Source organism: Ursus arctos, unplaced genomic scaffold (assembly GCF_023065955.2).
Source record: "Ursus arctos isolate Adak ecotype North America unplaced genomic scaffold, UrsArc2.0 scaffold_21, whole genome shotgun sequence".
NCBI classification, from domain to species: Eukaryota; Metazoa; Chordata; class Mammalia; order Carnivora; family Ursidae; genus Ursus; species Ursus arctos.
The window spans coordinates 39,930,841-39,958,515 of NW_026622886.1; the positions used below are offsets into that span (position 1 = coordinate 39,930,841).

At 38.9% G+C, this 27,675-nt stretch overlaps 2 protein-coding genes across 10 annotated transcripts; one reads left to right on the plus strand and one right to left on the minus strand.

Moving 5' to 3' along the window:
• Window positions 1–54: 54 nt before the first annotated feature.
• MDM2 (MDM2 proto-oncogene) lies at window positions 55–27,675 on the minus strand. Of its 9 annotated transcripts, none has more exons than XM_057316539.1 (12): window positions 27,328–27,675; window positions 26,751–26,816; window positions 26,512–26,600; window positions 23,489–23,558; window positions 21,107–21,240; window positions 16,440–16,489; window positions 12,991–13,058; window positions 12,770–12,866; window positions 8,359–8,519; window positions 4,310–4,465; window positions 3,494–3,571; window positions 55–1,119 (listed from the first exon to the last, which is right to left on the minus strand). In XM_057316539.1, the coding sequence occupies exons 4-12, from the start codon at window positions 23,495–23,497 to the stop codon at window positions 556–558; spliced, it is 1,317 nt and encodes a 438-aa protein (XP_057172522.1). In that variant the 5' UTR covers window positions 23,498–23,558; window positions 26,512–26,600; window positions 26,751–26,816; window positions 27,328–27,675; the 3' UTR covers window positions 55–555. The 9 variants fall into 9 exon arrangements, with proteins under 9 accessions (XP_057172522.1, XP_057172523.1, XP_044240559.1 ...); XM_057316540.1 differs by having other exon boundaries at window positions 27,493–27,646; XM_044384624.3 differs by lacking the exon at window positions 26,512–26,600 and adding an exon at window positions 22,731–22,817 and having other exon boundaries at window positions 23,489–23,563; window positions 27,328–27,432.
• Window positions 17,250–20,567, plus strand: LOC113256296 (heterogeneous nuclear ribonucleoprotein A1-like). Its single transcript, XM_044384625.3, is given in 2 exon segments — window positions 17,250–17,466; window positions 17,469–20,567. Coding segments are annotated over 2 exon segments (1,119 nt in total). The 5' UTR covers window positions 17,250–17,285; the 3' UTR covers window positions 18,407–20,567.

A 27,675-nucleotide genomic window follows, 5' to 3' on the forward strand; every position in this document is an offset into this window, starting at 1 on the left:
CCCATTACCAAAAAAAATTTATAAGATCCAATAATCACATTCTTGAAACAATTCTTAATCATTTAATATTTTATTTATAAATCAATAAATAATATACGTATACTAAACCTAAAAATTTAGACAATTTAATGCATAAGCATGGTGAATGAAACTATCTGCAGATTTGAATGTTTTGTAAGTAACATAATCACTGCATACCATAACCTGAATGTACATAACTTATATTTAAATGTTATATTTTTTAAAATCAGGTACTTCTCTAAATTTTAAGGAATGGAAATCATTTAAAATATGAGGAGTAAGGGTTAAGGATGAGCTATATGTCCAATTTTAATTACATTAAAGCCCAAATATAAAATATAAACAAAACTGAAATTTTTCTAAAAGAAGTATTTACTATTGTCTCTCCCAAAGTAGGTAAATTACACTAGAGAAGAAATCTACATGTACAGATAATTTCTTCCTTTGATACATGTAAAAAAATAGTTTTACGTTGTCTAAATTTTTAGGGTTATATAGTTAGAAATGTAGAACTCACTTGCATAGCCACGTCCACTAGGGGAAATAAGTTAGCACAATCATTTGAATTGGCTGTCTACATACTGGGCAGGGCTTATTCCTTTTCTTGAGCTTCTTTGCACACGTAAAGCACGCCATAAGATGTCCTGTTCTGCCATGAACAATGCAACCGTTTTTAGGTCGACCCTGGCAAATCACACAAGGTTCAATGGCATTCAGGGGAAAACTAGATTCCACAACCTCTTCTTTGTCTTGTGTTTCCTCCCTCTCAAACTCTTTGACATCTTCTTGGCTGCTGTAAATGATGCTGTTAGAAGTTGATGGCTGAGAATAATCCTCACTTTCTTGGGATTGGGAGGCTTGTGTGATTTTATCATCATTTTCCTCAGCACATGATTCTCTGGAATCATTCACTGCAGTTTTTTTACAATCAGGGACATCAAAGCCCTCTTCTACTTGTGTTGAGTTTTCTAGTTTGGCTTTCTCAGGTATTTTCCCTTTATCTTCAGGAAGCCAGTTCTCACGAAGGGCCCAACATCTGTTGCAATGAGGTGGAAGAGGAGGATTCATTTCATTGCACGAAGTACACTTCCAATAGTCCTTCAATGAAAAAGACAGAGTTAGTTTCTGTAACCCTTTAACCACTAGTCACAGCCAACACCAGCAACTGCAATATGTCTGACGTAAAATCTATCACACAGTTCAATTTTCAGCATTTCATGTTTTATATAAAACATGTGACATCTAACCATCTTTCCTCAAGCATGAGATTAAAAAGTACATGAAGTACATAATTTTTTCAGCCAAACCATGCTAAAGAATCCTAAACAAAAAAATTTATTCACTGTGATCTTAACCATGTCCCAATAAAGTTATCTGTTTAAGGACACAGATACAATTGGTTCATTTAGCTGAAGCAAGTGTGATGTAGTCTTTTATTCTGAAACGAGGCCTGTACTCACTTCACTCCCTTAAAGGCTTAACCCTGGATACCGTGCCCAATGTCCACCCAATCAACCTAGATGAAGCTACTGCCCAGCGCGCCGCTGACTGGGACTGCCTCCGCAGTGCTCTGCAGCCTGGGCTCAACTGAGTGCTCCCTAACTTCATCCACAAAGAAAACACTAAAACATTCTTCTCGGCAATCACTGCCAGCTAAAACCTGTCATCCTTGTCATTATCCAAAATGTATGCCCCTTACTTATCTATACTTTCTTGTGTCCTCATCTCTGTAAGTGCTTACTGCTTCTCCCATACCTCAACTTACTTCCCAAGCCTTTCCACCGTCACGCCATGTGGGTAAGAAACCCCCTTACCATCCCCAGGCTCTTTAATGAACACATCCTATCCCCCTATCGTAACTGAAGCATGGTTCTTGCCTGAGGACAATGTCCATGTAAAACTTGCCATGAATAACCATTTTTAATTTGCCTCACAAATGACCTAAGAAAGTAGCAGTAAGGATGGAGATGACTTCATTCTCTCACATTAGTTCTTCCAAGTTCTCAAAGTAGGATGCTACCCAACTGATAAAAACCAAAGACAGAAGTTTTATAATATGGGAAAGAAAGTGCTTCAAAGAGCCCGATAAATTGCAGGATCTATGTCAACTAGTTACTTGAATTATTTTCTAATACAGCAAAAATTTTTTTCAAAAATTTTACAATTTCATCTTTTTTGCATTTGGATAACTTTTCAACTCAGCAAAGAAAAATGAGATTTCCCATTCAAATATAGTTAAAGGCAATATTAAGAACAAAAATTAAAGCATTAATATTCAGTTAAAAAAACACAAACATGAAATATAAGTGTGCTAAGTCCTGAATTCTTTTATTATTATTTTCTTTTTTTTAGAGGGAGAGAGAGGCTTCACGGTGGGCGTAGGGTCAACGCAGGGATCCACCTTGACAGCCCTGAGATCATGACCTAAGTCGAAATCAAGAGCTGGACACTTACCTGAGCCACCCAGGCGCCCCTTAGTCCTGAATTTTTTTTTTTAAAGATTTTGTTTATTTATTTGAGAAAGAGAACATACGTGCATGTGTGAGCAGGGGTGAGGCGAAGAGGAGCACAGGGAGAGGGACAAGCAGACTCCCCCCTGAGCACCAAGCCCGATGCGGGACTCAATCTCACAACCCTGAGATCATGACCTGAGCCAAAATCAAGAGTCGTCAGGACACTCAACTGACTGAGGCACCCAGGCGGCCCTAGTCCTGAATTCTTAAACGGCAAATCCTACCTACCACATTCTCTAGTACAAATCAACAAGACTGGCAAAACGTTGGTAACGGTTAAAGCCGGGTGATAAATATACTAGAGATATATAATACTACTCTCTATGCTGCACGTACTTGAAATTTTCGATAAAAAATTTTCAAAGTTCCGGGGCGTCTGGGTGGCTCAGTCGGTTAAGTGTCTGCCTTCGGCTCTGGTCATGATCCTAGGGTTCTGGGATCGAGCCCCACATCGGGCTCCCTGCTCAGTGGGGAGCCTGCTTCTCCCTCTCCCTCCATCTGCCACTCCCCCTACTTCTGCCCTCTCAAATACATAAAACCTTTAAAAAAATTTTTGTTCAAAGTTCAAATACACACACACACCCACACACCCTAAAAAATTCAGTAACAGGGGCGCCTGGGTGGCTCAGTCAGTTAAGGGTCTGCCTTCAGCTCAGTCATGATCCCAGGGTCCTGTGATCAAGTCCCACATCAGGCTCCTTGCTCAGTGGAGAGCCTGCTTCTCCCTCTCCCTCTGCCGCTCCCCCTGCTTCTGCTCGCTGTCAAATAAATAAAATCTTAAAAAAAACATTCAGTTACATTCCGACACAACAAATAAAAGAACAAAAATGCTTTAACACTTTCTAAAAAGATTTTAATTTTATAGAAATTACCTCATGTCAGGAAGCAGACTATGCGTATTTTTCTAACCTTAACCTCTATGTTTTCTTAATTCCTTAAAAAAGGACATGTATACTTACAGCTAAGGAAATTTCAGGATCTTCTTCAAATGAATCGGTATCACTCTCCCCTGCCTGATACACAGTTACTCGATATACCTAATAAAACAAATCCATTAGCATCAATTCATCACCTTTTTTTCTTAACCAGGAAAAGTGGTAAGTCCTAAACAAAAAGCATGTACTACTATAAATGAGAAATTCTGAGACAGAGGTCAAATGGAATAAGTGAGTTAAAGGGGGAAAAGTGGACGACCATGAAATCCTGACCCACTATGGTTAAAAGGCATCAGACGGGATGTTCAAAATAAGTAAGGCAAAAAATTCAGTATAAACATTTTTATTTTTATAAATATGGAGATATTAACTGTGAAACAGCCAACGATGTTGAAGGTCATCTCCAGGGACTTTAACCGTATGCACGCTTTACTTTTATAAAAAGTAAATTAATATTAAAAGAGGGGAATTTTTTTAAATTTATTTTTTTAAGTAAACTCTACCTCCCAATGTGGGGCTCAAACTCCTGGCCCCAGGATCAAGAGCGGCATGCTCCACCTACTGAGCCAGCTAGGCATGCCAAAGAGGGGGATTGTTTTAAAATAAGACTATTATAAGAATGTTCATTAAGAAGTATTGACTTTTTGACATTTATAGTTACAAGAATATAAACCAGACAACAAGGAACTACAAAAGCCTCAAGTCCACAAAACCATATGCTAGTTTGAACAAATCAAAAGTCAAAGATTAAGTGAAATCAGAATACATTATTATTTCAATTATCAATGAATACAGAAAATACTGAAGAACTTTAGACTGTAATTAGAGAGAAAAAACTACCTCATCATCTTCATCTGAGAGTTCTTGCCCTTCTTCACTAAGACTGTAATCTTCTGAATCGAGAGACTCAACTTCAAATTCTACACTGAATTGATCTGAAACTGAATCCTGATCCAACCAGTCACCTGAATGCTCACTTACACCAGCATCAAGATCCTAAAATCAGGGGGAGAAAAAAAAAGTTAAAGTACGTTACCTACTGGCCCCTGTAACGGCTTCCAGCTCACCCCTGCTGTCCTACTTCCTTAGGTCTCGCCTGCACAATGTCACGAGAGTAAGATTCTGGGTTACTGCTACATAAAGGAAAAAGGCTAAATTCCCTGGACATTCAAGGTTCACCCAGGACCACATTAACATTTTTATCTTCTCTCCAACTAAACACTCCCCCCCACCCCCCAAATATGAGCAACCAGCCAGTTCTACAGTTTTTTCCTCAACCAAACATGGCGCTTCAACTTCCACATTTAGCTCTCTCACTGGAATAACCTCACAGTTTTTAAGTCCCACTCATCCTTTTTTGCTAAAGCTTTTGTCAATACCACAACTAAAAGAGTACTTCCCCTTTTAAGTCTTTACTTACATACTGAATATATTTTATATATAAATATATAACAGTTACATATTTTTACACATAAATTATGCATAATCTTGCATGCATAAGTCTTAGAGATCTGAGTTATACACACTTTGAGTTAAAAACATGTCTTAATCTCTATATCTTCCCATTGATAGAATGCTAGTAGCTACAACCCACACAGTAATTTTTTTTTAAACATTTATCTGAGAGAGTGTGATGGAGACAGAGAGAGAGAGAGAGAAGGAGCAGGGGGGAGAGGCAAGAGGGAGAGGAAGAAGCAGACTCCCCGCTGAGCAGGGAGCCTAAGCCAAAGGCAGACGCTTAACGGACTGAACAACTCAGGAGCCCCATGAGATTTTTTAATGAACTCTGAGAATAATTTCTTTGAAACAGCTTTCAGACATAATTTTTTTTTAAAGATTTTATTTATTTATTCATTCGACAGAGATAGAGACAGCCAGCGAGAGAGGGAACACAAGCAGGGGGAGTGGGAGAGGAAGAAGCAGGCTCCTAGCAGAGGAGCCTGATGTGGGGCTCGATCCCAGAACGCGGGGATCACGCGCTGAGCCGAAGGCAGACGCTTAACGACTGCGCCACCCAGGTGCCCCTCAGACATAATTTTTTAAAATTTATTTTAAAATTCTGTATCAGCTCATGTGGTTCCTCATTTTATAGTGTAAGAACCCTAATAAGACCATTAATCCCATAATATTTGCTATCAGTGGCTAACAAGAGGAACATATACAAAGCCAAAAGCTAGAACTAGAAGTACAGTGGTCTAAGGATCAGGATATAAACACTCTTCTAGATTTGCCACTAAGGAGCTACTTAACCTTGGACATATTAACCTGTAAAGACCACAGCTACTTCATCTATGAGAAGAGTTTGGATTAAATGATCTTTGATATTTCTATTATCTATAAAAGCAAAGTATTTTATAAACACTAAGATCAAAAGACTTTTTTTATAGCGATGTTAGGAAAGAAGTAGTAAGGGGCGCCTGGGTGGCTCAGTCGTCAAGCGTCTGCCTTCGGCTCAGGGCGTGATCCAGAGTCCTGGGATCGAGTCCCACACCGGGCTCCTAGAATACAATCTCTAATAAAGTAACCTAAGAAACTGGATACATCAATTAACTAGCATTTAGCGCACTAAGTTTAGAATATGGGGGTAAATCACAAGGCAGGTTGAAGTCTCAGCAAGTATCCCCTACAGTCCGGGTTGGCAAAGTATGGCTTGCTGCCATCTACTTTAAGGAATCCAGTTTTACTGAGCACAGCCATTTCCTGTTGTCTACGAGTGCTTTAAGCCCAATAGCAGACTGAGTAGCTGCAACAAAGACCATACGGCCCACAAGGCCCAGAATGAGCTACTAACTGGCCCTTTAAGGAGAAGTTTGCCGACCCCTGTTCTAGAATGCTAAGAAGAAATCAAGTTAAAAGCTGTTTTTTAAAGTTTTGGCTAATGTTCAAAAAAGAATGACCCAGAAACTTCTAAAATATTGTAAAAAGCACCAGAAAGATCTTAAATTTTGAAGTCAGAAGTCCCTGGTTTTGCCTGAATGCCAACTGTGGCAATTATTAGTTATAGGAACTAAAACAAGTTATTTAAAACTCTCAAGCTTATCTTTCCCATCTGTAAATGGAATTTGAGGCTGCCGAGATATCGTATAAACTGCCTAGTATAGAGCCTAAAATATAGCCTTAGTTCCCCAATTTATTAAACCCATAAGAAAGATGGAAGGCAAATGCACTTTTCTTTAACCCCCTTCACAAACTGGCGACCACCACCACCAAATGAGGACTGTAACATTCTCATATCGGATAAGCTAAAATGAAGGAAAAAACCCTGCCCTACCAAAAGCTTTCACAACTAGAATTTTAGCCTGAAAAACAGTGGTTTTTTAACAGAATTTTTAGAAGACAATATAGGATAGAACTAACAAAAAGAAAAAATAAATACCTCTGTTACTTTGGTAACAGGGCAGTGTCCCAGGTAGAAAGCAAAAACAAGGACTTAAAGTATCATTCAACTAGAATTCTGAAACAACTGTAACAAAGACTGTAAGTTTAGCAGGGAATAGGAGTTCTATTTAAATCATTTGTAAGGAATAGCATCATCCAAACATGAAGTCTGTGTACATGTCAAGTTTTCTTTAATTGGATTTAATTTTCAGATGGCATATATTTGGCCTCAATAACCTGTATTTTTTTCCCATAGCATTTATTAAATGTCTTAATTACCTATTTCATTGTTGATGATGTGTCCCCCGCTGAGGGCAGGGACCATATCTACCTTGACTACCACTCCACCCCAGTACCAGACAGAACCTGGGACACAAAACACTGACGGACGGGTTGACTGAAGAACTTGCTGTCCATGCCACCTAGTGGCCTACAGAAGTAACCGCTCTAGTAAATTCTAACTGGACAGTCCACCCGTATCCATTAGAATCACTGCTTTGGAAGAGAAAAATGTAAACATAATGTGAGAAGTAACATTACAGAAAAAGTAAGAATAAGGTTACTATCACAACTGATTCAGTCCCTTACACCTTCTAGGAACTATAAAATGATCACTAATATCCAGAATAATGGCCATGAGATATTGCCATAACACAAAAGTTCCATTTTTAATATTTTAAAGACAAATGTTTAATGACAAAGAAAGATAATATTCCATTTGTCAGGCATTCTTGTCAGCAAAAACTTTCTCTTTTTCTTTTTTTTACACCAAACTTCTTCCAATGACATGCCTTAAGAATTTTACTCCTAATGCTTTGGGATTTTCTATCAATAATCAAAAAGTACTAAAACTCTCCCACCACCCATGCAGTAACATACCTATATTCCACAGCCTTAGTAAACAGACCTCTCCTGATATCTAGGCCTCTGTGTGGCAAATATGTGGCTTAGACTATGCTGACTTATTCGTTAGTAGCTACAAAAATAAAGACATTGTTATTCTAAATATTCAAAACAAAACTGCCTTAGAATTCTAACATATGTAACTGAACCAAATTTGCTTTTTTGTTCCCTTATTTTTTAAAAAGTAAAACAACATATCCTCAGACCACTCTATACTCCTATTTATTTGACTTTACTTCTGGTGCAGTGGCCCACGAAGATTCTCCAATATGCAGGATGACATTCACAACTATTAATACTGGTACTAATTTTACCAAACATACCCTACAACTATCTCCCACTCTTCTCTCAAACTTGGGGTTGGGAGTGGAGAAGATTTATATAGTAGTTTCAATTTAAGATTTTATTTATTTATTTGACAGAGAGAGAGAGAGAGAACGCAAGCGGGCTGAGGGGCAGAGGGAGAAGCAGGATCCCCATGGAGCAGGGAACCCAATGTGGGGCTCGATCCCAGGACCCCAGGATCATGACCTGAGCTGAAAGCAGATGCTTAACTGAGTCACCCAGGCGCCTCAAGAGTCTTGCTTTATTTAAAATGAAGAGATTACCGGATTTGATGGTGTCCCTGTTGATTCACTGCTACTGCTTCTTTCACAGCATATCTCCCTTATTACACACAGAGCAAGGCTTTCATCAAAGGACAGGGAAATACTATCAGATTTGTGGCGCTTTCTCTGCCGTTCACCAGGTAATTCATCTGAATGTTCTTCTGGATACATAAAGAAAGACAAGTCAATTAAAACCCTATACTATGATTCATTCAGCAAATGAGCTGCCTTGAGTACCTATTTGTACCAAAATCTAATTTCAATGAAATTAAAAATAGTCACAATTACTACTGTTTCAAAAGTCAACACTTCTATTGGATCTGTCCCACTGAGAGCTATGACAGAACACTGTATTTTTTCTAAGTAAGCACCATACCAAATGTGGGGCTTGAACTCAGGAACCCAAGCTCAAGAGTCACATGCTCTGTGACTGAGCCAGCCAGGCGCCCCTAGAACACTGCATTTTTAAAAAAGCTCTTCAAGCTTCTGGGTGTGTGGCTGGCTCAGCAGGAGGATCGTGTGACTCGTGATCTCGGGGTGATGAGTTGGAGCCCCACATTGGCTGCAGAGATAACTTATGTACATACGTAAATAAACTTAAAAAAAAAAAGGTTTTTTAAGCTTCTTTCAGAACATCATCTCCGTTAAGTCACAACTAATTTAACCCATCTAGAGCTTTCATTAAGCAAGTAAGCTAAAATTTTTGTCAAAATCATACTTTAGGATATAAGATTTGTTTCTGAAAAGAACCAAAAATGTTTAATTTACTTAGAAGTTTGTGTGTGTGCGTGTGTTTTAAAGATCCACCTATTTTAGAGAGCGAGTGAGCGAGCATAAATGCGAGGGGCAGAGGGAGAATCTCAAGCAGATTCCACGCTCAGCACGGAGCCCAAAGCGGGGCTCAACCCCACGACCCTGAGACCATGACCTGAGCTGAAACCATGAGTTGGATGCCCAACTGACTGAGCCACCTGGGCACCCCCTACTTAGAAGGTATTCTTAACATTTTCCTCAGTACCCTGTGTTTTCAATAGGAAACAAAACCAGTGAAAATGGTGTATTTTAAATAATAAATTATCTCTGACTTATAACGTTACCAAATCTGTCAGGAACGTGAGAGTCCTACCATGCAGTGTACCAAATATAAAAATAAATTCCAAGTGAATTAAAGAGACAAACAACAAAGAATAAAACCATCCAAATAGTTGTAAGAGAATAATATTCTTATAATACTGGGGTAAGGAAGTATGATAATAGCACTGCAAAGCCCTCAAGAAAAAGTTTATCAAGATAAGACTATATTAATTAAGGCTTACATGGCAAAATAAAAGTTAAAAAGCAATGTCTAACCAGAAAAAAAAATCTGCAACATACATAAAATGGTTACTATCCCTTAATACAAGTCCTCCCACCAATCAAGTAAAACAAAACTTGATTTAAAAAAAAAAATAAAGTCAAATATATGAAAAGGCAATTCACAGAACACAAAGAACTAAATAAACATATGAAAAAATCTCCTACCTCTTATTGACCAGGGACATGCAAATTAAAACAAGATACCATTTTTTACCCACAAGAACTACAAAAATTAAAATGAGAGAAAAAATTTCAAGAGATTTGAGAGAGAGGACATTTTTATACACTGTTGGTAGAAATCTAAAATGATACATTTTGTGGGCAATCTCTATCCTAGAGATTGAGAGAGAAATACCTGCGTAATTACTTAAGGATGTATGTGGCAAGGTGTTTACTGCCGCCTTTTATGTCAGTACCAAATAGGGTTATGGGATTAAATAAACTATAATCCATATGCCTGAAACAGGTACAACTCGCACGCCTCTGCTCACTCCATTTCCTTCTCTTGACCTTCCTAGCCAGAAGACATCTTTTTTCCTCTGAATTCTCCAAACACTCTTATATCCTATATTTTAAGTAATTCTGTGTTGATCTCCACAACTAGATCATAAGTCCTTGATACTTTTTTTTTTTTAAAGATTTTCTTTACTTACTTGTCAGAAAGAGAGAGACAGTGCACGCACAAGTAGGGGGAGCAGCAGGAAGAGGGAGAAGCAGGCTCCCCGCTGAGCAAAGAGACTGATGTGGGACTTGATCCCAGGACCCTGGGATCATGACCTCAGCCGAACACAGATGCTTAACCGACTGAGCCACCCAAGCGCCCCTATACTGTTCATCATAATTCAATGATTTAGTCCACAAATCTGAGCACCTGCTTACTGTCCAGCACAGTGCTAGGCCGTGGGTACACAAAAGTGAACTCAGCAATCATCCCTGCCACCAGAGGAAGTTTAATTTCAAACATCAAGGCAACCAAAACGTAATTATTTACAAATGATAGTAAGTACTATGAGGAAACAAGCTGGGGCTAAGGAAAAGGAGAGAGAGATTCCGGTCAGTTATAGACAGCCTCTCTCAGAAGGTCACATTTAAGCAAAAACAGAAAAATGAGGAGCTGACCATGTAAGCAGAGATAGGAAGAACTGCTGGCAGAAAAAAACCGTGTGCAAACAGCCTTAAAGCAGGAAGGAGTTTTGACTTGAGGAACCAAATAATCAGTACAGTGGAAACAATAAAGGTGGGGGGAAAGGGCCAAAAAATGGTTAAAGGTAGACCACGGCCTTGTAGGCTCAGGTAAAAAGTGTGGTTTGGTTTTAAAGATTTTCTTTCTTTCTTTGAGAGAGAGAGAGAGTGTGTACAAGCCAGGGAGAGAGGGAGAAGCAGACTCCCCACTGAGCAGGGAGCCCACCGTGGGACCAGATCTCAGGACCCTGGGATCATGACCTGAGCTGGGGGCAGACGCTTAACCAACTGAGCCACCCAGGTGCCCCCAAAAATGTGGGTTTTATTTGAAGTAACAAAAGTGGCTAAGTGGGAAGCGATACATTTCAATTTACCTTTTACCATCTCTTTTGGTACTACATGAAGGAACACTAGGAGTAAGAAAATCAGAACAATGCTGCTATGGTCAAGAGAGACAGGGCAGGGGCGCCTGGGTGACACAGCAGTTAAGCGTCTGCCTTCGGCTCAGGGCGTGATCCCGGCGTTCTGGGATCGAGCCCCACATCAGGCTCCTCTGCTATGAGCCTGTTTCTCCCTCTCCCACTCCCCCTGCTTGTGTTCCCTCTCTTGCTGGCTGTCTCTGTCTCTGTCAAATAAATAAATAAAATCTTAAAAAAAAAAAAAAAAAGAGAGACAGGGCAACGGCATGAACCAGAGTGATGACATTTTCTATCATATATGTCTTCAATTATAAATGATGCAATTAGTGTCTCTACATATATAATCTTTGAATTTCTGATTATATCCCTAGAATAGATTTCTAGAAGTACAGTTACTGGAAAAATGGTAAGAACTACATACCTTCTTATAATCCACAAAAGTTTAACACCAACAACTTACACCAACTGATATACCAATAGTACAACAGTACCAACACACAAGCTAACAAGGATGAGTCAAAAATTCATCTCTGCTACTTTGATAGCCTAGAAAAGACACCTTTGCATTTTTTATTGTCTATAAAGTGAAATCACTAACATCCATAAACTCCCTCCTATTTATCAGTCATTTGTATTTACTATGAAAAACGTGGGTTTCTGCCCTTTTTGCTATATGAATTTTTAATATTTTAATCAACTTTGGGGAACTTTTTACATAATAAAGGTATTAACACTGTCAAGTTTAAAGTGAATAACCTTCAAATATAATTTCTTTATCTTTTAAACTTATTTGGAATTCATTTTGGCATGTGGTACAGACAGAACTTGTTTCTTCTTCCCCAAATAACTGACCATTTGTTTCAGTCCCACGCAGTTAACAAAACAGAGGTGTCCTTACCGCCCTCTGCCCTCGCGTACACACTAGTCCGGGTTTATCTAGTCTATCTCACTGATTTGAACCCTTCTTTCATCCGCATCATGCAGTTTTAGTTATTATGACTTTAATCAGGCAACAGCCTCCTCCTCCTCCACTATCTTTTCTCTGTAAAATGTTCTCAGCTATTTTATCTCATCTTCAGTTCTAGATGTTATTCACTTTGCTTTTACACTCAGTGTTTTATCACTTATTAGAAGCAACAAATATTTTAACTGCTAAGGTAACTAAGGACTAATATAGAGGATATACACTTGTCCTCTATTATCTTGAATAATAGACAACGGACTATGAACTCCAGTGGGGCCCAGGAAACCGTGCCTGCTACAGTCCACCAGAAAGATGTTGCTAAGAAAGCAATTTTTAAACCAAATAAATCACATAAAAATAAGAACGAAAGAAACTCAGAAATTCATCTAAAAAACGAAACACAATCTCATGAAGCCTAAATGCATTAATTTTATTAGAGAATAAACACTGAAAAGCTGTTTGAAAGTGTCTATTAAACAATCGTATATACCTGTCTCACTAATTGCTCTCCTTCTAGATGAGGTAGACGGTCTAGAAACCAAATCTGAAGATGAAGGTTTCTCTTCCTGCAACTCTTGCACCGGCTCCTAAGCATTCGGGGAGAGAGGGGACAAAAACGAACTTGTAACACCAGGAAGCTAAAAATAATTTGTTTAAAATAACCTAACTTTCAAGAAACATCATACTAGAACGTGTTCATTTCAAGATTACCTTTTGATCACTCCCACCTTCAAGGTGACACCTATTTTCACTCACAGATGTGCCTGAATCTGATGGTTCTGATGGGGGGAAAAAAACAACAACAACAACAAAGAATCACAACTAGGAAAGACACTAGTTTGCCAGTCCAGGACAAACTCCTTACACAGTTTAACCTTTCAACACACATAAAATGTGTATCTCCCAGAAGCCAACCCCATGCTAGATACTGGAGATGTAAATAAGATAATTCAATTTTAATACAGAGTAGTATTACATTAAGAGTAATGGAAGTATAATAAACAGGATAAAAGAAGTACTGTAAGATAAATCAGTGAAGAACACAGAGCAATGATTATTTGGTAGGGACAGGGCAAAGTCTGAGGAACAAGGAATCAGGAAAGATTTCACATAATAGAACATGAAGCAGCAGGACTAAGAAAGGCTATTCCAGACTGAGGGAGCACCCCATGAAAAAAGCATCCAGAAGTGAAGTACCAATGCTTGTTGCAGGGAATTACAGGTAGTCAATTATTCCTGGAATGTAAGCAGGATCTAGGATCCCGTGTGGCTTGTGAAACAGCTCAAGGACGTCAGCAAGCAGCACGCATGCCGTCCAACCTGCATCACCGCATTCTTCCCAGCTTCAGAAGCTGCCCTATGGCACTGCTTCAGCCACTCACCATTAAAAACGTTTAATCCAATAGATAAGACTGATTTGCTAGTTCACAGCAAGTTTTTTATCCAACGAACAATAAGGAACCCCTAAAAACTTTGGCAAAACAGAAGAAAAAGAGAGCAGAGGCAGGGAAGCCAGTACTAGACAGTAACTGCAAAACTACAAATGCCAAAGTATTAAAGCCTATACTACGGCATTGAAAAAAGATCAATTCCAGAGAAGTTAAAAAGGTAAAAACCAACAAGGCCTGGTGTCTGATATACAAGGCAAGGGAGAAAGGTGTCAAGAAGGACTCCAAGATTCTGCCTTGGATGGATAAATGGGTGGTCCCATTCACCAAGAGAGAAACTTCAGAAGACAAACAGATTAGGATAGAAAGATAATGACCGAAGTGGATGAAACTCATTCAGGTAGGTAGGTTTAGTTTGTGGTTGGATATATAGACCCAGAGCTCAGAAGTCAAAATTTCAGATAGGGAATAGAGCTGCCAAAGATCATAAACAAACACCCTTTATTACTCCCTGGGAAACATTCTCATCTTAATAGGAATGTCAGGCTCACGCGCTAACGTTCTGAAATTATGCACATTATCATAATAATTTCTTTATATTATGGGTTATGTATTATACTGATTTTAAGTTGTATATATACAGCCAGATTATATTTTGTTTTAATGTAATAAAAGATGTTACAATACAGATGTAATAAAAAGGAAGTACTAGGTGTGACAGGTTGAGAACACAGTTACAGGAGTTCTGAAGTTAATTCTACTAAACTGAAACCTGAAACAAATCCAGAATGGAAATAACCCAAGTAATCTACAGGTTACCATCTCATTGATATAATTGTCCTAGTAATCTACCAAGGTTTCTTTACACGAATGAATGAACACATCAGGGATAATATTTAAGAAAACTGAAAATACTACTATAATACTATAGTCGTTTGTTCTATTTGCCTTCACCTGATTTCATAAAGAGCTTTGTAAAACAATAAAACATGTCACCAGTCTCACTTCTACTCTGGGATAAGAGTGATGCCCTTTCTGGGCCTTAAGTCCTAACTTTGGAAGAGCATTCAACTCATTTATTAAACATTGTATTAATAAAACACCATACTGTTGATGCATAATGCAAACCTGGTTAGGATACAAGAAACAGAAATACAAATAAGTGTAAGAAAACAATGTAACAATAAAGTCTAAATACAGAATAGTGGAAGCACAAGAGAGTAGCCAGTTCACTGTAGGAAGCTTCTGAGAACAGTTCTTAATTGTAGCTCAAGGACGGGCTTTCAGAGGTCTATGGTGTGGGGGGAGCCAGCTCCTACTGGTCCTCAAAGCAGACTGTGTACCTTTCTTACCAACCCCATGCATGTAACCTGAAAATGGCCATGGTGGGAGTTATTTACACCGTGGAACTCAGCAAACACCACAAGACCAGGGCTTTTCCCCTGAAAAGTGGGTTGTTAAACATTCACCAGCGCATCACTGTATATGTTTATGTTTGTGTGTCTCTGAAATAAGAGCCCAATGCTTTCATCAGATAATCCAAGGAGTATGTAACCCAAAAACAAACAACCAGTTAAGAACTGCTAGTCTACAGGTAGAGAAATTAAATGCCACTTACACAAATAAATTGATAAAGTTTTGTCTATTACAAATAACAAACAAAAAAGGGCTCATCCATTCAAATGGTCCTACTTATGTATCTATATTACTTCTCAAACCCTTTCAATACATGTTTCAAGGTTTGATCATATCTCTAGTAAGCATGGCCTTGAAATTATCTACCTTTCAGAAACAACGAATGTTGGCAAGGATGTGGAGAAAAAGGAACCCTCATGCACTGTTGGAGGGAACGCAAACTGTGAAAAACAGTATGGAGGTTTCTCAAAAATTAAAAATAGAATCACCATATGATCCGGTAATTCCACTACTGAGTACACAAAAAATACAAAAACACCAATTCAAAAAGATAAACGGAGCATTATTTACAATACCCAAACTATGGAAGCAGCCCAAGTGTCCATCAATAGATAAATGGATAAAGAAAATAGGATATATAAATATATAGATACATATATAGAAAGAGAGAGAGATATATATAAATACATATATATATAATGGAATAGTATTCAGCCATAAAGAAGAATGAAATCCTGCCATTTGCAACACTATGGATGTATCTAGAGAATATAACATTAAATGAAGTAAGTCAGAGAAAAACAAATACCATATTATTTCACTCATATGTGGAATTTAAGAAACAAAACCAAGAAAAAAGAGACAAACCAAAAAACAGACTCTTAACTATAGAGAACAAATGATGGTTACCAGAGGATAGGTGGGTAGGAGAATGGGTTAAACAGGTGATGGGGATTAAGGAGTGCACTTGTAACGACGAGCACCAGCTAATGTATGGATTTGCTGAATCACCACATTGTACAGCTGAAAATAATACAACACGGTATATTAACTACACTGGAATTAAAATAAAAATGTAAAATAAATTTTAAAAATAAAGTGTTTAATAAATGCTTGTGAACCTCCTCCCCCCCAAAAAAATCCAGAAATCTTCCAAAACAAATTTTAATACTGACATCCCAAGGCTTACATTGATGGAATAAGGTATTTAACTTCACATATCGCAAATACGCCTTAGAACCTTAGTATTATGTTTAGTTCATATAGTTCATTTCTTCCTGTTAAATGACTCCACATACATAAAATGTCTTTAAAATATTTTTATGGTGTTGTTTATGGTACTCAGAATTAACTTACCATGCTGATTGACTACTACCAAGTTTCTGTAGATCATTGTATATATTTTCCTTGTAGGGAGGAAAAAAAGAAAAAGATGTACATTTTAAAATAAAAATGTATTAAACTGGACTTAACCACACTTTTAAATATATGTTTAAATACTGTACACAAGCTAAATTTTAAATCACTGCATTCAAACTACATCACTGGCAAGCTTCCAGGTCCTGAAAAGCATCATGATAATTAGTCGTACGGTGATTACATACACTTACTCTGACTAACCACAAAGGTCTCTCTAGCTGAAAAGACTTCGTATCTCCATTTCCTGAAATGTGCCATATTTGTACTTTACCAAAAGACCCCAGGGAATGGGTGTGAGTGCAGAAGCAGGTTGATATATGTATTTTCAAACACAAAAGAAATTTCTAGCTCTGTGCTTAAAGCTTAGAAGCAGACTGCCTAAAAAGGCAGTGGGTTATACAAAACCCACTATAGAGGAACTTGATTTTAATTCTGACTTCCATTAATCACCTCTTGGATTTTCTTTCTTGATCTTAAAATCTATTAAAAGATGAAGATTCCAGGGGCGCCTGGGTAGCGCAGTCGTTAAAGCGTCTGCCTTCGGCTCAGGGCGTGATCCCGGCGTACCGGGATCGAGTCCCACATCGGGCTCCTCCGCTATGAGCCTGCTTCTTCCTCTCCCACTCCCCCTGCTGTGTTCCCTCTCTCGCTGGCTGTCTCTCTGTCACATAAATAAATAAAAAATCTTTAAAAAAAAAAAAAAAAAAAGATGAAGATTCCAACTCCTTTCTGCCCGTGGACGCCGCCGAGTAAGCATCCTAAGTCTCCCCTCCCACCGCCGTCATGTCTAAGTCAGAGTCTCCCAAAGAGCCTGAACAGCTGCGGAAGCTCTTCATCGGAGGTTTGAGCTTTGAAACAACCGACAAGAGTCTGAGGAGCCATTCTGAGCAGTGGGGAACGTTTACGGACTGTGTGGTAATGAGAGAAACAAACACCAAGCGCTCCAGAGGCTTTGGGTTTGTCACGTAGCCACTGTGGAGGAGGTGGATGCAGCCACGAATGCAAGGCCACACAAGGTGGATGGAAGAGTTGTGGAACCAAAGAGGGCTGTCTCAAAAGAAGATTCTCAAAGACCTGGTGCCCATTTAACTGTGAAAAAGATTTTTGTTGGTGGCATTAAAGAAGACACTGAAGAACACCATCTAAGAGATTACTTTGAACAGTATGGGAAAATTGAAGTGACTGAGATCCTGACTGACCGAGGCAGTGGCAAAAAGAGAGGTTTTGCTTTTGTAACATTTGACGACCACGACTCTGTTGACAAGATCGTCATTCAAAAATACCATACTGTGAATGGCCACAACTGTGAAGTAAGGAAAGCCCTATCTAAGCAAGAGATGGCTAGTGCTTCATCCAGCCAAAGAGGTCGAAGTGGTTCTGGAAACTTCTGTGGTGGTCGTGGAGGTGGTTTTGGTGGGAATGACAATTTTGGTCGTGGAGGGAACTTCAGTGGGCGAGGTGGCTGTGGCGGCAGTCGAGGTGGTGGTGGATATGGTGGCAGTGGGGATGGCTATAACGGATTTGGTAATGATGGTGGTTATGGAGGAGGCGACCCTGGTTACTCCGGAGGAAGCAGAGGCTATGGAAGTGGTGGACAGGGTTATGGAAACCAGGGCAGTGGCTATGGCGGGAGTGGCAGCTATGACAGCTATAACAACGGAGGAGGCGGAGGCGGCTATAGCGGTGGTAGTGGAAGCAACTTTGGAGGTGGCGGAAGCTATAATGATTTTGGCAATTACAACAATCAATCCTCAAATTCTGGACCCATGAAAGGAGGAAATTTTGGGGGCAGAAGCTCTGGCCCCTATGGTGGTGGAGGCCAATACTTTGCCAAACCACGAAACCAAGGTGGCTATGGTGGTTCCAGCAGCAGCAGTAGCTACGGCAGTGGCAGAAGGTTTTAATTACTGCCAGGAAACAAAGCTTAGCAGGAGAGGAGAGCCAGAGAAGTGACAGGGAAGCTACAGGTTACAACAGATTTGTGAACTCAGCCAAGCATGGCAGGGCCTAGCTGCTACAAAGAAGACATGCTTTAGACAATACTCATGTGTATGGGCAAAAAACTCGAGGACTGTATTTGTGACTAATTGTATAACAGGTTATTTTAATTTCTGTTCTGTGGAAAGTGTAAAGCATTCCAACAAAGGGTTTTAATGTAGATTTTTTTTTTTTGCACCCATGCTATTGATTGCTAAATGTAATAGTCTGATCATGACGCTGAATAAATGTGTCTTTTTTTAAATGTGCTGTGTAAAGTTAGTCTACTCTGAAGCCGTCTTGGTATACTACCCCAATAGTGTGAAGTTAGAATTCCTTCAGGATGATGCCAGGTTCCATTCGAAATTTATTTGCAACCTGCTTGGGCACAAGAAGCCATTGTCTCCACAAACCTTGGTGTAGTTGAACTGACAGTTAATGTGTTGTGACCTTGGAGTTCACCATTAAAAGGGTCACCCAAGCAAAGTCCTGGAGTTTATTTGGTTATTAATATGATTGTTGGCACATCCTATGCAATATATCTAAATTGAATTATGGTATCAGATAAAATTAAAGATGGGATTAAAGCTTGTGTATCATCCATTATCATGTGTAATCAAAAAACGATTTAATATTCTCTTGAAAAAAAAAGATGAAGATTCCTTCACTCATTTAATATATACAGACTGAAAACGTACTATGAACCACTGTTCTAGAAACGGAGGAAAAAAAGGAATAAAATATAAACTAATCTCTGCCCTCAGGGAGCTTATATCCCAATAGGAAGACAATTCACTTATTTTAGTCTTCATTGATGTTATGGTACACTTTTCCTTCTTTTCTTTTAAACTAATGATTTTAGGCAATGTTACTGGTCACATGCTATCATTTCTAATTCTCATGATTAAGGGGAAGTGCCAATCCCAACTATTTTTTTTCACCTTTGGGACTAATGATACAGCCCCATAAACTCATAAATATCAATATTCCTATTCATATTCTTTTTCCAGGTACATAATTTCCCCAGTGTTTAACCTCTCAACATGCAAGAATTCAAGTCAAAGATAACTTGTAAATTATGCTTTCAATTTGAGAAACTATACAATACCTCAGAACATTATCAGAAGATTCAACACTCAAAGGGTACAAAATCACCAATACAGTTAATTCTTAAATTTATAAAATAAAGCTTATATCCCAAGGCAAAGTATAAAACAGTAACAAATTTATTAGATAAATGTGATTTCTTAATGGAAAGGTGTTTATATAGTGTTAAATTAAGAATCATGACAAAATTAAATATGGTATGTTCACAACTGGGTCAAAACACATCTGCACATAATATAAAAACAACAGGTAAAAATACCATTCGAAGGGCACCTGGGTGGCTCAGTCGGTTAAGCATCTGCCTTCGGCTCAGGTCATGATCCCAGGGTCCTGGGATCGAGTCCTGCATTGGGCTCCCTGCTCAGTGGACAGTCTGCTTCTCCCTCTCCCTCTGCCCCACCCCTCCGCTCATGCTCTCTCTGAAACTATTTTTTTTTAAATACCATTCAATGACAAACTATAGTCTTTTTTTCCCCTTATTCTTAGCTTTCTGTCTTTTCCTACTGCCCAATAATGAATATATATTATGGTTATATAATGAAATTGTTTTAAAGTGATAAATATTCCATTTAATTACTATCTTTTTAGCTATAGTATTACTGAACATTAAATACCAGTAGACTCTAATTAATTGCTTCAGGTGAAAAGTATTCATCCCATTTATTAAGATACACATGCATGCTAAGGCTCTACATGGACTGTGCTAAACCAAACGGGAAAAGGAATTCCAAATGTAATTTAAGGAACGAAGACCGAAAAAAGTCTTCAGTTCTGAGTAGACTAATTCTAGAAATGTTATCTGGGTTAAATTCGGCTAAGTGCTGTAATGGTATATGACAAAATAATCTCCAAAGTAAGGCTCAAATTTAAGCCTTTACCACAGTGTGGTCTAAAGATTGTCTTTGAAAGTAATTGCAACAATATTTTTTAAGATACAGTAACTGTGACTAACATTTATTTATTTTTAAAGATTTTATTTATTTGTCAGAGAGAGACAGTGCGCACACGCACAAGCAGGGAGAGCGGCTGGCAGAGGAAGAGGCAGGCTCCCCGTGAGCAAGGAGCCCCACGTGGGACTCAATCCCAGGACCCTGGGACCTGGAATCATGATCCGAGCCAAAGGCAGATGCTTAACGACTGAGCCACCCAGATGCCCCTGTGACTAACATTTAAATGATTTCTATGTGTCAAACATTGCTTCTTACACATTGGCTCTTCATAACCTCCACATGAGGTATTTATATTATCCCTACAGTAAGGGTAAACTGAGGCTTCGAGAGGGTAAATCAATTTACCTAGTCACACAGCTAGTAAATGACTGAGCTAGGTCTCAAACCCAGGTTTATAAGATTCCAGAACTCAGGTTCTCAAGCAATATGCTATATTACTAAGAAATTAAATTTCCGCATCTTTTATATATACAGCAACAATTTTTCTCTGACAAAAGGCAGTGAAGAGGGAGGTAAACCGAAATGTTTGCCCAACTGGCTTTTTACAACGGACTAAGCTGAAGAATTTACCTGTGCTCTTTCACAGAGAAGCTTGGCACTCCAAACAAATCCCCTAGAAGATCATTGGAACAATACACAATATGCTGTTGCTTCTCATCATATAATCGTTTAGTCATAATATACTGGCCAAGATAAAATATAACCTGAAACAGAAATAAGATTTCTGAGCATTAAAGAAAATTAAATGTTAGTTTCAAATACATTCAATATCTCATTTATCTAAAGATGGTTACATAACCTGCAACCATACCTGTAACTGTCTATAATAACAACCATTCAGTACTCAAAAAAGCTTTTGAATCTTTTCCTTCTAATTTTATGGGAGTAGACATTGCTTTTCCAATTTACTTAGATAAAGTGTGCCTAACAGACTTTAACTCTGCCCAGATATCTAGGAACTACGTACTCGGAGAAGGGAAAAGGCAGCAAAATGCAAAACCATTGAGAGCAATAAAAAGTTGCAAAATCAAAACATCAACTAAAACATAGCAGTGACCTGGAGTCATTTAGTAAACAGTAAATAATCCCAAACACCATACATCTCAACAGCCTCTGAAGTCATCACAGATGAGGACCACAGGAACGTGACCAATTATATCTACACAACGGTTTGGAAGAATTCAGTGAATAAAATGAACTCTTGAAGATATCAATATAATCTATAAAACAATAATCAAAATAGTGACCCTGACTCATGCCTATACAGCTAAATATTGTATGTTCCATTAAGACAAAGAAGTGATACATCTTAAGATATCCACATACAAACCTATTAACCACCTAAATATGTATGAATTTTTTTTTACAGTTTAAATGTACTTTTACAAGTACCGTCTCATTCTCTGATATTTCATAGAATTGTTTTCACTGTATTAAAGATATGGAAATAGGACCTGGTCTTCTGACTCCTAGTCCAGTGTTTTTTCTACTACTCCATACTAGCTGTCATCATTCTCCCATACGCCCCAAAACAAAGATCCTGCAACTGAAAACTCAATCAGACAATACATATATAACTGTTACGTGGTTTAGCATAAGCATTCTACACCTTTATAATGGCCTGATCAATTTTCTCCTCATTTCTAGTACTAAATGCATACCTTTTTGTTTCCTTAACCAATTACATGATGGTCATGAAGTCAAACCCAAGTTAACAGCCCTAAATACATCCTTAACCTCAAAAACATCCTTAACCTTGACACCTCCCTGCAAGCTCCTCTACTGTCCATAGACTTAACTGGTTAAGCAGGCCTCAGACTTAAAGGAATATTCCCTGGTGACTATGGATTGAAGATAAGTTGATAAACAATGGAAAAGGAAGAAGAGAACCTACACTCCTACCAAACACCCCATAAGTTTATAAAAAGTGTGGCTGAAAAAGGAAAATGGCGTGGAGTCTCTTCCTGACCCACTATCCTGATGTAGATAAGTTACTTCGGTGTTGTAAGCAATCTGGGCCCCATAAACTAAGTGGGAGAGATGGGAAAAAGGCACATTTCATTCACAATGAAATTTTGCCTAAGATGGCCCAATGTCTCACTGAAAATCATGCTTCTGTGCACAATTTAAAGCTAGAGAACATTACATTGAAATGCATCCATTAAATAGAACATATGTTCATGAATCAGCTCACCTCTATCCCAGAAAGATCAGTATACTGTACTCATATATCGCTAGTGCAGAAGTTCTTAACCTGGGATCCATGGATGCCCAAGAAGTCCTTGGATAGAATTCAGGGGGTCCATTAATTTGGATGGAAAAAAATTTCTATCTATATTTTCACTAACTTTTAACTGAAATTTAGCTTTTTCTTCAATTATGAATATAGGCCACAAACCACAAAGCATTAGTAATACCTGTGATTTCTGTCACCAATAAAAATCACAAGTGTTTTCATATCATACTATGCTTGGTGTAAACATCTCAAAATACTAACTATACTCCTCACTATTCTGAAATTACATTTATTAGATCTGCTGCTAAATCTTATTTCATGTGTTAATAAAAAAACACACTCAGAAAAGCACATAGACCACAAACTTGTTTACCATTTTGATAACTTTTTTACATAATGTGTTTCCTTTGTAATCTATACATTTTGGTTCATGCATTTAGCAACATGATTCTGAGAAGACTTTACCAGTCTGCCAAGGGGGTCCACTGCACAAAAATGCTAAGAACCCCTGCAGAGCCTCCCTCTGTCTCAGCGTTCCTAGCTGAGAAAAGGTATTCAAGAATAATTAGAATTTCAGCTTCAAATTGTAGTTCAAATGACCACAATACTTAATACTGCTGCTTACTGAAAAATCCCTCTATATGGCCAATTTCCCCCCATGGCTATATGTAACTAGCAAGACATTAGTTATCTTGTTAACTCTTAATTCAGCTTACCTCTTTCATAGTATAAGTGTCTTTTTGTGCACCAACAGACTTTAACAACTTCAAAAGCAAAGGCTTTGGTCTAACCTACAAAGAACAAAAAAGCTGCTATTATGCTTCCAAAATTATTCCAGATCTATAAGCTCCACAGCAAGCATTTCCATGAAGAATTTCAATAAAGGTAGCAGACGTTATATTTAACAATCTCACAAGGTTAGAACTCAAAAACTAAGTCATAATGTTTTCACTAAACATAACAGACTATAGAAACTGAATATCATAGACTGTCAAGGCAACTTGGAAAAAAATGCTGAGATTTCACTATGCAAATAATCACAGAATCCTCAAGTATCATCAGCTGCAATCAAACATAGTATCCATGCCAAGGCAGTGAAAATTATTCTTTTTCCTCCAGCTATTTCTATTATCTGCTTACTACCTTACAAACTTAACTATAAATGGAATACTCCAATGAGATTACCATAAACTAAATTGCAAAATCCAAGAGAAAAGAGTAAGTATTTAGGGTAGCTCCGTTTCCCAATCTTTTCTTTCCACACATTAGGCTCCTGAAGGCTGGAGGACTTAAACAACTAACAAGGATAATTGAGAGCAGATCTGAGACTGCAACTCACAACCCTCAACTACAAACCAGCATTTTCTTCCTACTGTATCATGCTACCTCTTAGTAGGTCTGCATTTCAAGTATCTCCTGACGAACATTTCCTGAGCTTCTACCATGCACCAGACAGTGCTAGATATTGGGGGTGGGGGGATGATAAGGAACCCACCAACTAGATCAAGGGTCAATTTTTTCTATAAAGACCCAGATAGTAAATATTTTAAGCTTTTCCTGCCAGATGGTCTGACTCAGAAGTACAGATATGTAAACCAAAGGCCATGGCTACATTTCAATAAAACTTTATTTACAAAAATAGGCAGGAGGCCAAATATGGCCCACAGGCTATAGTGTGCCTGACCCCGATCTAGAGGTTTTCCAAGTGGTATGGAGAAAATAACTGGCAAGGAGTCAGGGATATAATATACTCTTTCTCCCTAACCGTTGCTATATCAAAATCTTTAAAACTCAAGTGTCTTTGTAGCTTGCCATGTCCACATAGACTGGTGCCTCTGTGTCTCTCTTCAATATACTCCTACCCTTTGCCTAACTTTGAAATCTAACAGCATCTCAGTTTGGAATCTAACTATCAAAACTAGATTTAAGAAAATTGCCTATTTCCAGCTAATCAACAGAATATTATTTAATAACCAAAACACTGGCCGCCTGGGTGGCTCAGTCGGTTAAGCATCTGCCTTTGGCTCAGGTCATGATCCCAGGGTCCTGGGATCGAGTCCCACCCACATCTCTACCTCCGTGGGGAGACTGCTTCTCCCTCTCCCTTTGCACCCTCTCCCTGCTCGTGCTTTCTCTCTCTCTCAAATAAATAAAATCTTTAAAAATAATAACCAAAAAACTTAAAATACACAATAAGTGTGGTATTGATTCATTAACTGTTTTGATCACACTTTTGTGTGTGTGTGCTTACATATATACTTTACTTTCAGGTCACTTAAATAATGAACTCTCGCTTGAAAGATAAAAAAATTACTTTTTTTTCCTCCTAAAATTTTATGTGTGTTATATTAACTTCAAACTACACAGAACTCAAGGTAAAAATCTGCAATGGAAAGCCATCAGTTTTTTATTAAGACCTAAAAGACATGCAAGAACACTATAAAAGACAATACCATTCTTAATCTTACATTTAATAACAAAAAGATAAATTCCAGATGAAGATCTAGATGTGAAAATTAAAAACACTACCAGAAAATATAGGGCTCTATCTGTATAATCTTGGGATGGGAGCGTTCTTCCAAAGCATGATACGTGAAATGCAAAAACCAACAAAATAAATTTGACTTCATAAAAACATTCTCAATAGGAAAAAGATGACAAAATTAAGTGCAAACTTTGTAAATGATAAGTTACATATTTGAAACACAGAGAACTACTACAAATTATTAAGAAAAAACACCATAAACCTAAAGGAAAAGCGGATAGATAAGACCAAGCAAATCCCAAAAGAAATCCCAAAAGAAATGACAAGATGCCCAATCTCAAGAGAGATCAGGGAAATACAAATTTAAACAGTAATACAGAACCTTTTACCATAAAAATAGCAAAATAATAAAAACTGATAATATTCAGTGTTGGCAGAGGGGAAAACTGTCACAATCTTTTGTTAGCAAGTTATGAATAGCAATCAAATATATGTATAGTTTAGGACCCAGGTGTTCTACTTCTGTAGACAAAATCTTACAGAAGGAGTCACATAACATAGGATACACATACAAAGCAACACTATTTGTAATACTCAAAAACTAAAGGCAGTTTTTTTTAAAAACCTATCCAAAAAAACCTATAGCAGAGGCATAAATTTTTAAAAAGGTACACTAATGCTTTGTAACACAATGGAGCCATTAAGCAGAATTCTATAGATTTATTGACGTGAATGGAATCTGCACCACACCTGTCTTAACAGAACAAAACAAGACAATCACAGATTAAAACCTGCATGTATATATGTGGGTACACACACAGAAAAAATCTAAAAGGAGACATGGTCAAAAGAGAAGACTAGAATTTTCAGCTTTCACTTTTTACACTTCTGTAATGCCTAAAATCTTTACAAGCATGAATTGCTTTTGTGACTTTTAGAAACCACCTAAAAAGTTAAATACAGGCAAGTCAAAATAGAAAAAAAAAATCGGGCAATAACAAGCACCACTTAAACATCCATGCTTAAGAATGTTAATGGAACTCAATTTTAAATCCAGGGTGATAAAGGACTAAGAAAATAAATACCGATTCTTACAGTCAGCTTTTGCATTTATGCCTGGCATAAATGGCAGAATTTAAGCTGTGTACATACAATTTCACTTAGAGAACCATGCTATAAATGGGGTCTATGGAATTTAGTAGATCACCTCACAAAATCAATTATTCTTAAAAGTTACACTTGAGACAAAAATACCAACCAGGGTCTCCTGTTCCGAAGCTGGAATCTGTGAGGTGCTTACAGCACCATCAGTAGACACAGACATGTTGGTATTGCACATTTGCCTACGAGTAGGGGAAGAAAAAACACACAAGATAAAAACTTGAAATAATGAAACATCTGTGGAAAAAAAAAAGTCATACGGAATAGATGTAAATAATGCCCTTAAATACTATTTTTATTAAAACTAAAGCCAGTAGCAAGCGGGTCCTTACCTGGATCAGTGTAGAATAAGTGCTCTACGTCGCTGACCACAGGTATCTAATCGCCAGTGAATACAGCTGGGAAAAAGCATGGTTTAAATAGACCCAGCTGGAGACAAGTCAGGGCTTAGCTCCCTTTACTGCGTCCTAGGAACGTGTCCGAACTTGACCAGCCCAAAGGGAAAAGCTGAGTCAACCTGCTCACAGAACCAGCCCAAACTCGCTCAGACACGGCGCCCGGTTCACGCAGGCTACAGAACAGGCACCTGTCATTATCCGGACCCCGAGCCGGGAGACTGCGGACCACAGCTCAGCACAACCCCCGCCCACATGACCTTTACCCCGACCACCCGCGGAGTCCCCCCGGCCCCCGCCCGCCGGGCTCACGGGCCAGAAACCCCGCCCTCCTCCCCAGCGGCTACAACCTCGCGTCCTACCAACAAAAACCTCCACAAACCCACGTGCCCCGCGCCCCCCACCACCAAATGCACAAAGGCTGCGGGCGGGGACGAGACTGCAAACGACTGCCAGCTGGGAGACCCAAGTCACAAAACAAACCCAGAACTGCCACGCGCTTCCCCGCCGCTACCTGCTCTTCACCAAGCGGGGCTGTCCGCGCCTGGAGGGTATGGGGAGCGGAGACCCTCGAGGCTCCCCAGTTCCCTTCACTGGGCGCGCAGAAACCCGACGCCCTGGGCCTCGGCGACCATTCCACTCGCGGGGCCCAGGCACCCACTGGGGTGCTCGAACGCACCAGGTCCGGAGAAGAAGGAGGCTCCTGGGGGCGAAAGCGGCAGGACCTCGGTCAGAGGGGTTAGAGCTGCCGCCGGGGCTGGGGCTCTTGCTCCATTTTCCTCCCAGCCACACAGGGCCGCACAGGCCCCAGAAGGAGCCGAGGCAGCCGAGGTGCGCCCGCCGCGCGCCCCCTACTGCCCGA

What these genes read in the sequence shown, in the direction of transcription:
- MDM2 (XM_026500074.4), bottom strand. Translation starts at nt 26,596, where the DNA reads ATGTGCAATACCAACATGTCTGTGTCTACTGATGGTGCTGTAAGCACC. An exon ending in GAGAGCAATTAGTGAGACAG is followed by an intron (nt 8,520 to 12,769) that starts GTATATACGATT and finishes TTATGTATCCAG; the next exon opens with AAGAACATTCAGATGAATTA. An exon ending in TCTCAGATGAAGATGATGAG is followed by an intron (nt 3,572 to 4,309) that starts GTAGTTTTTTCT and finishes TTGTTTTATTAG; the next exon opens with GTATATCGAGTAACTGTGTA.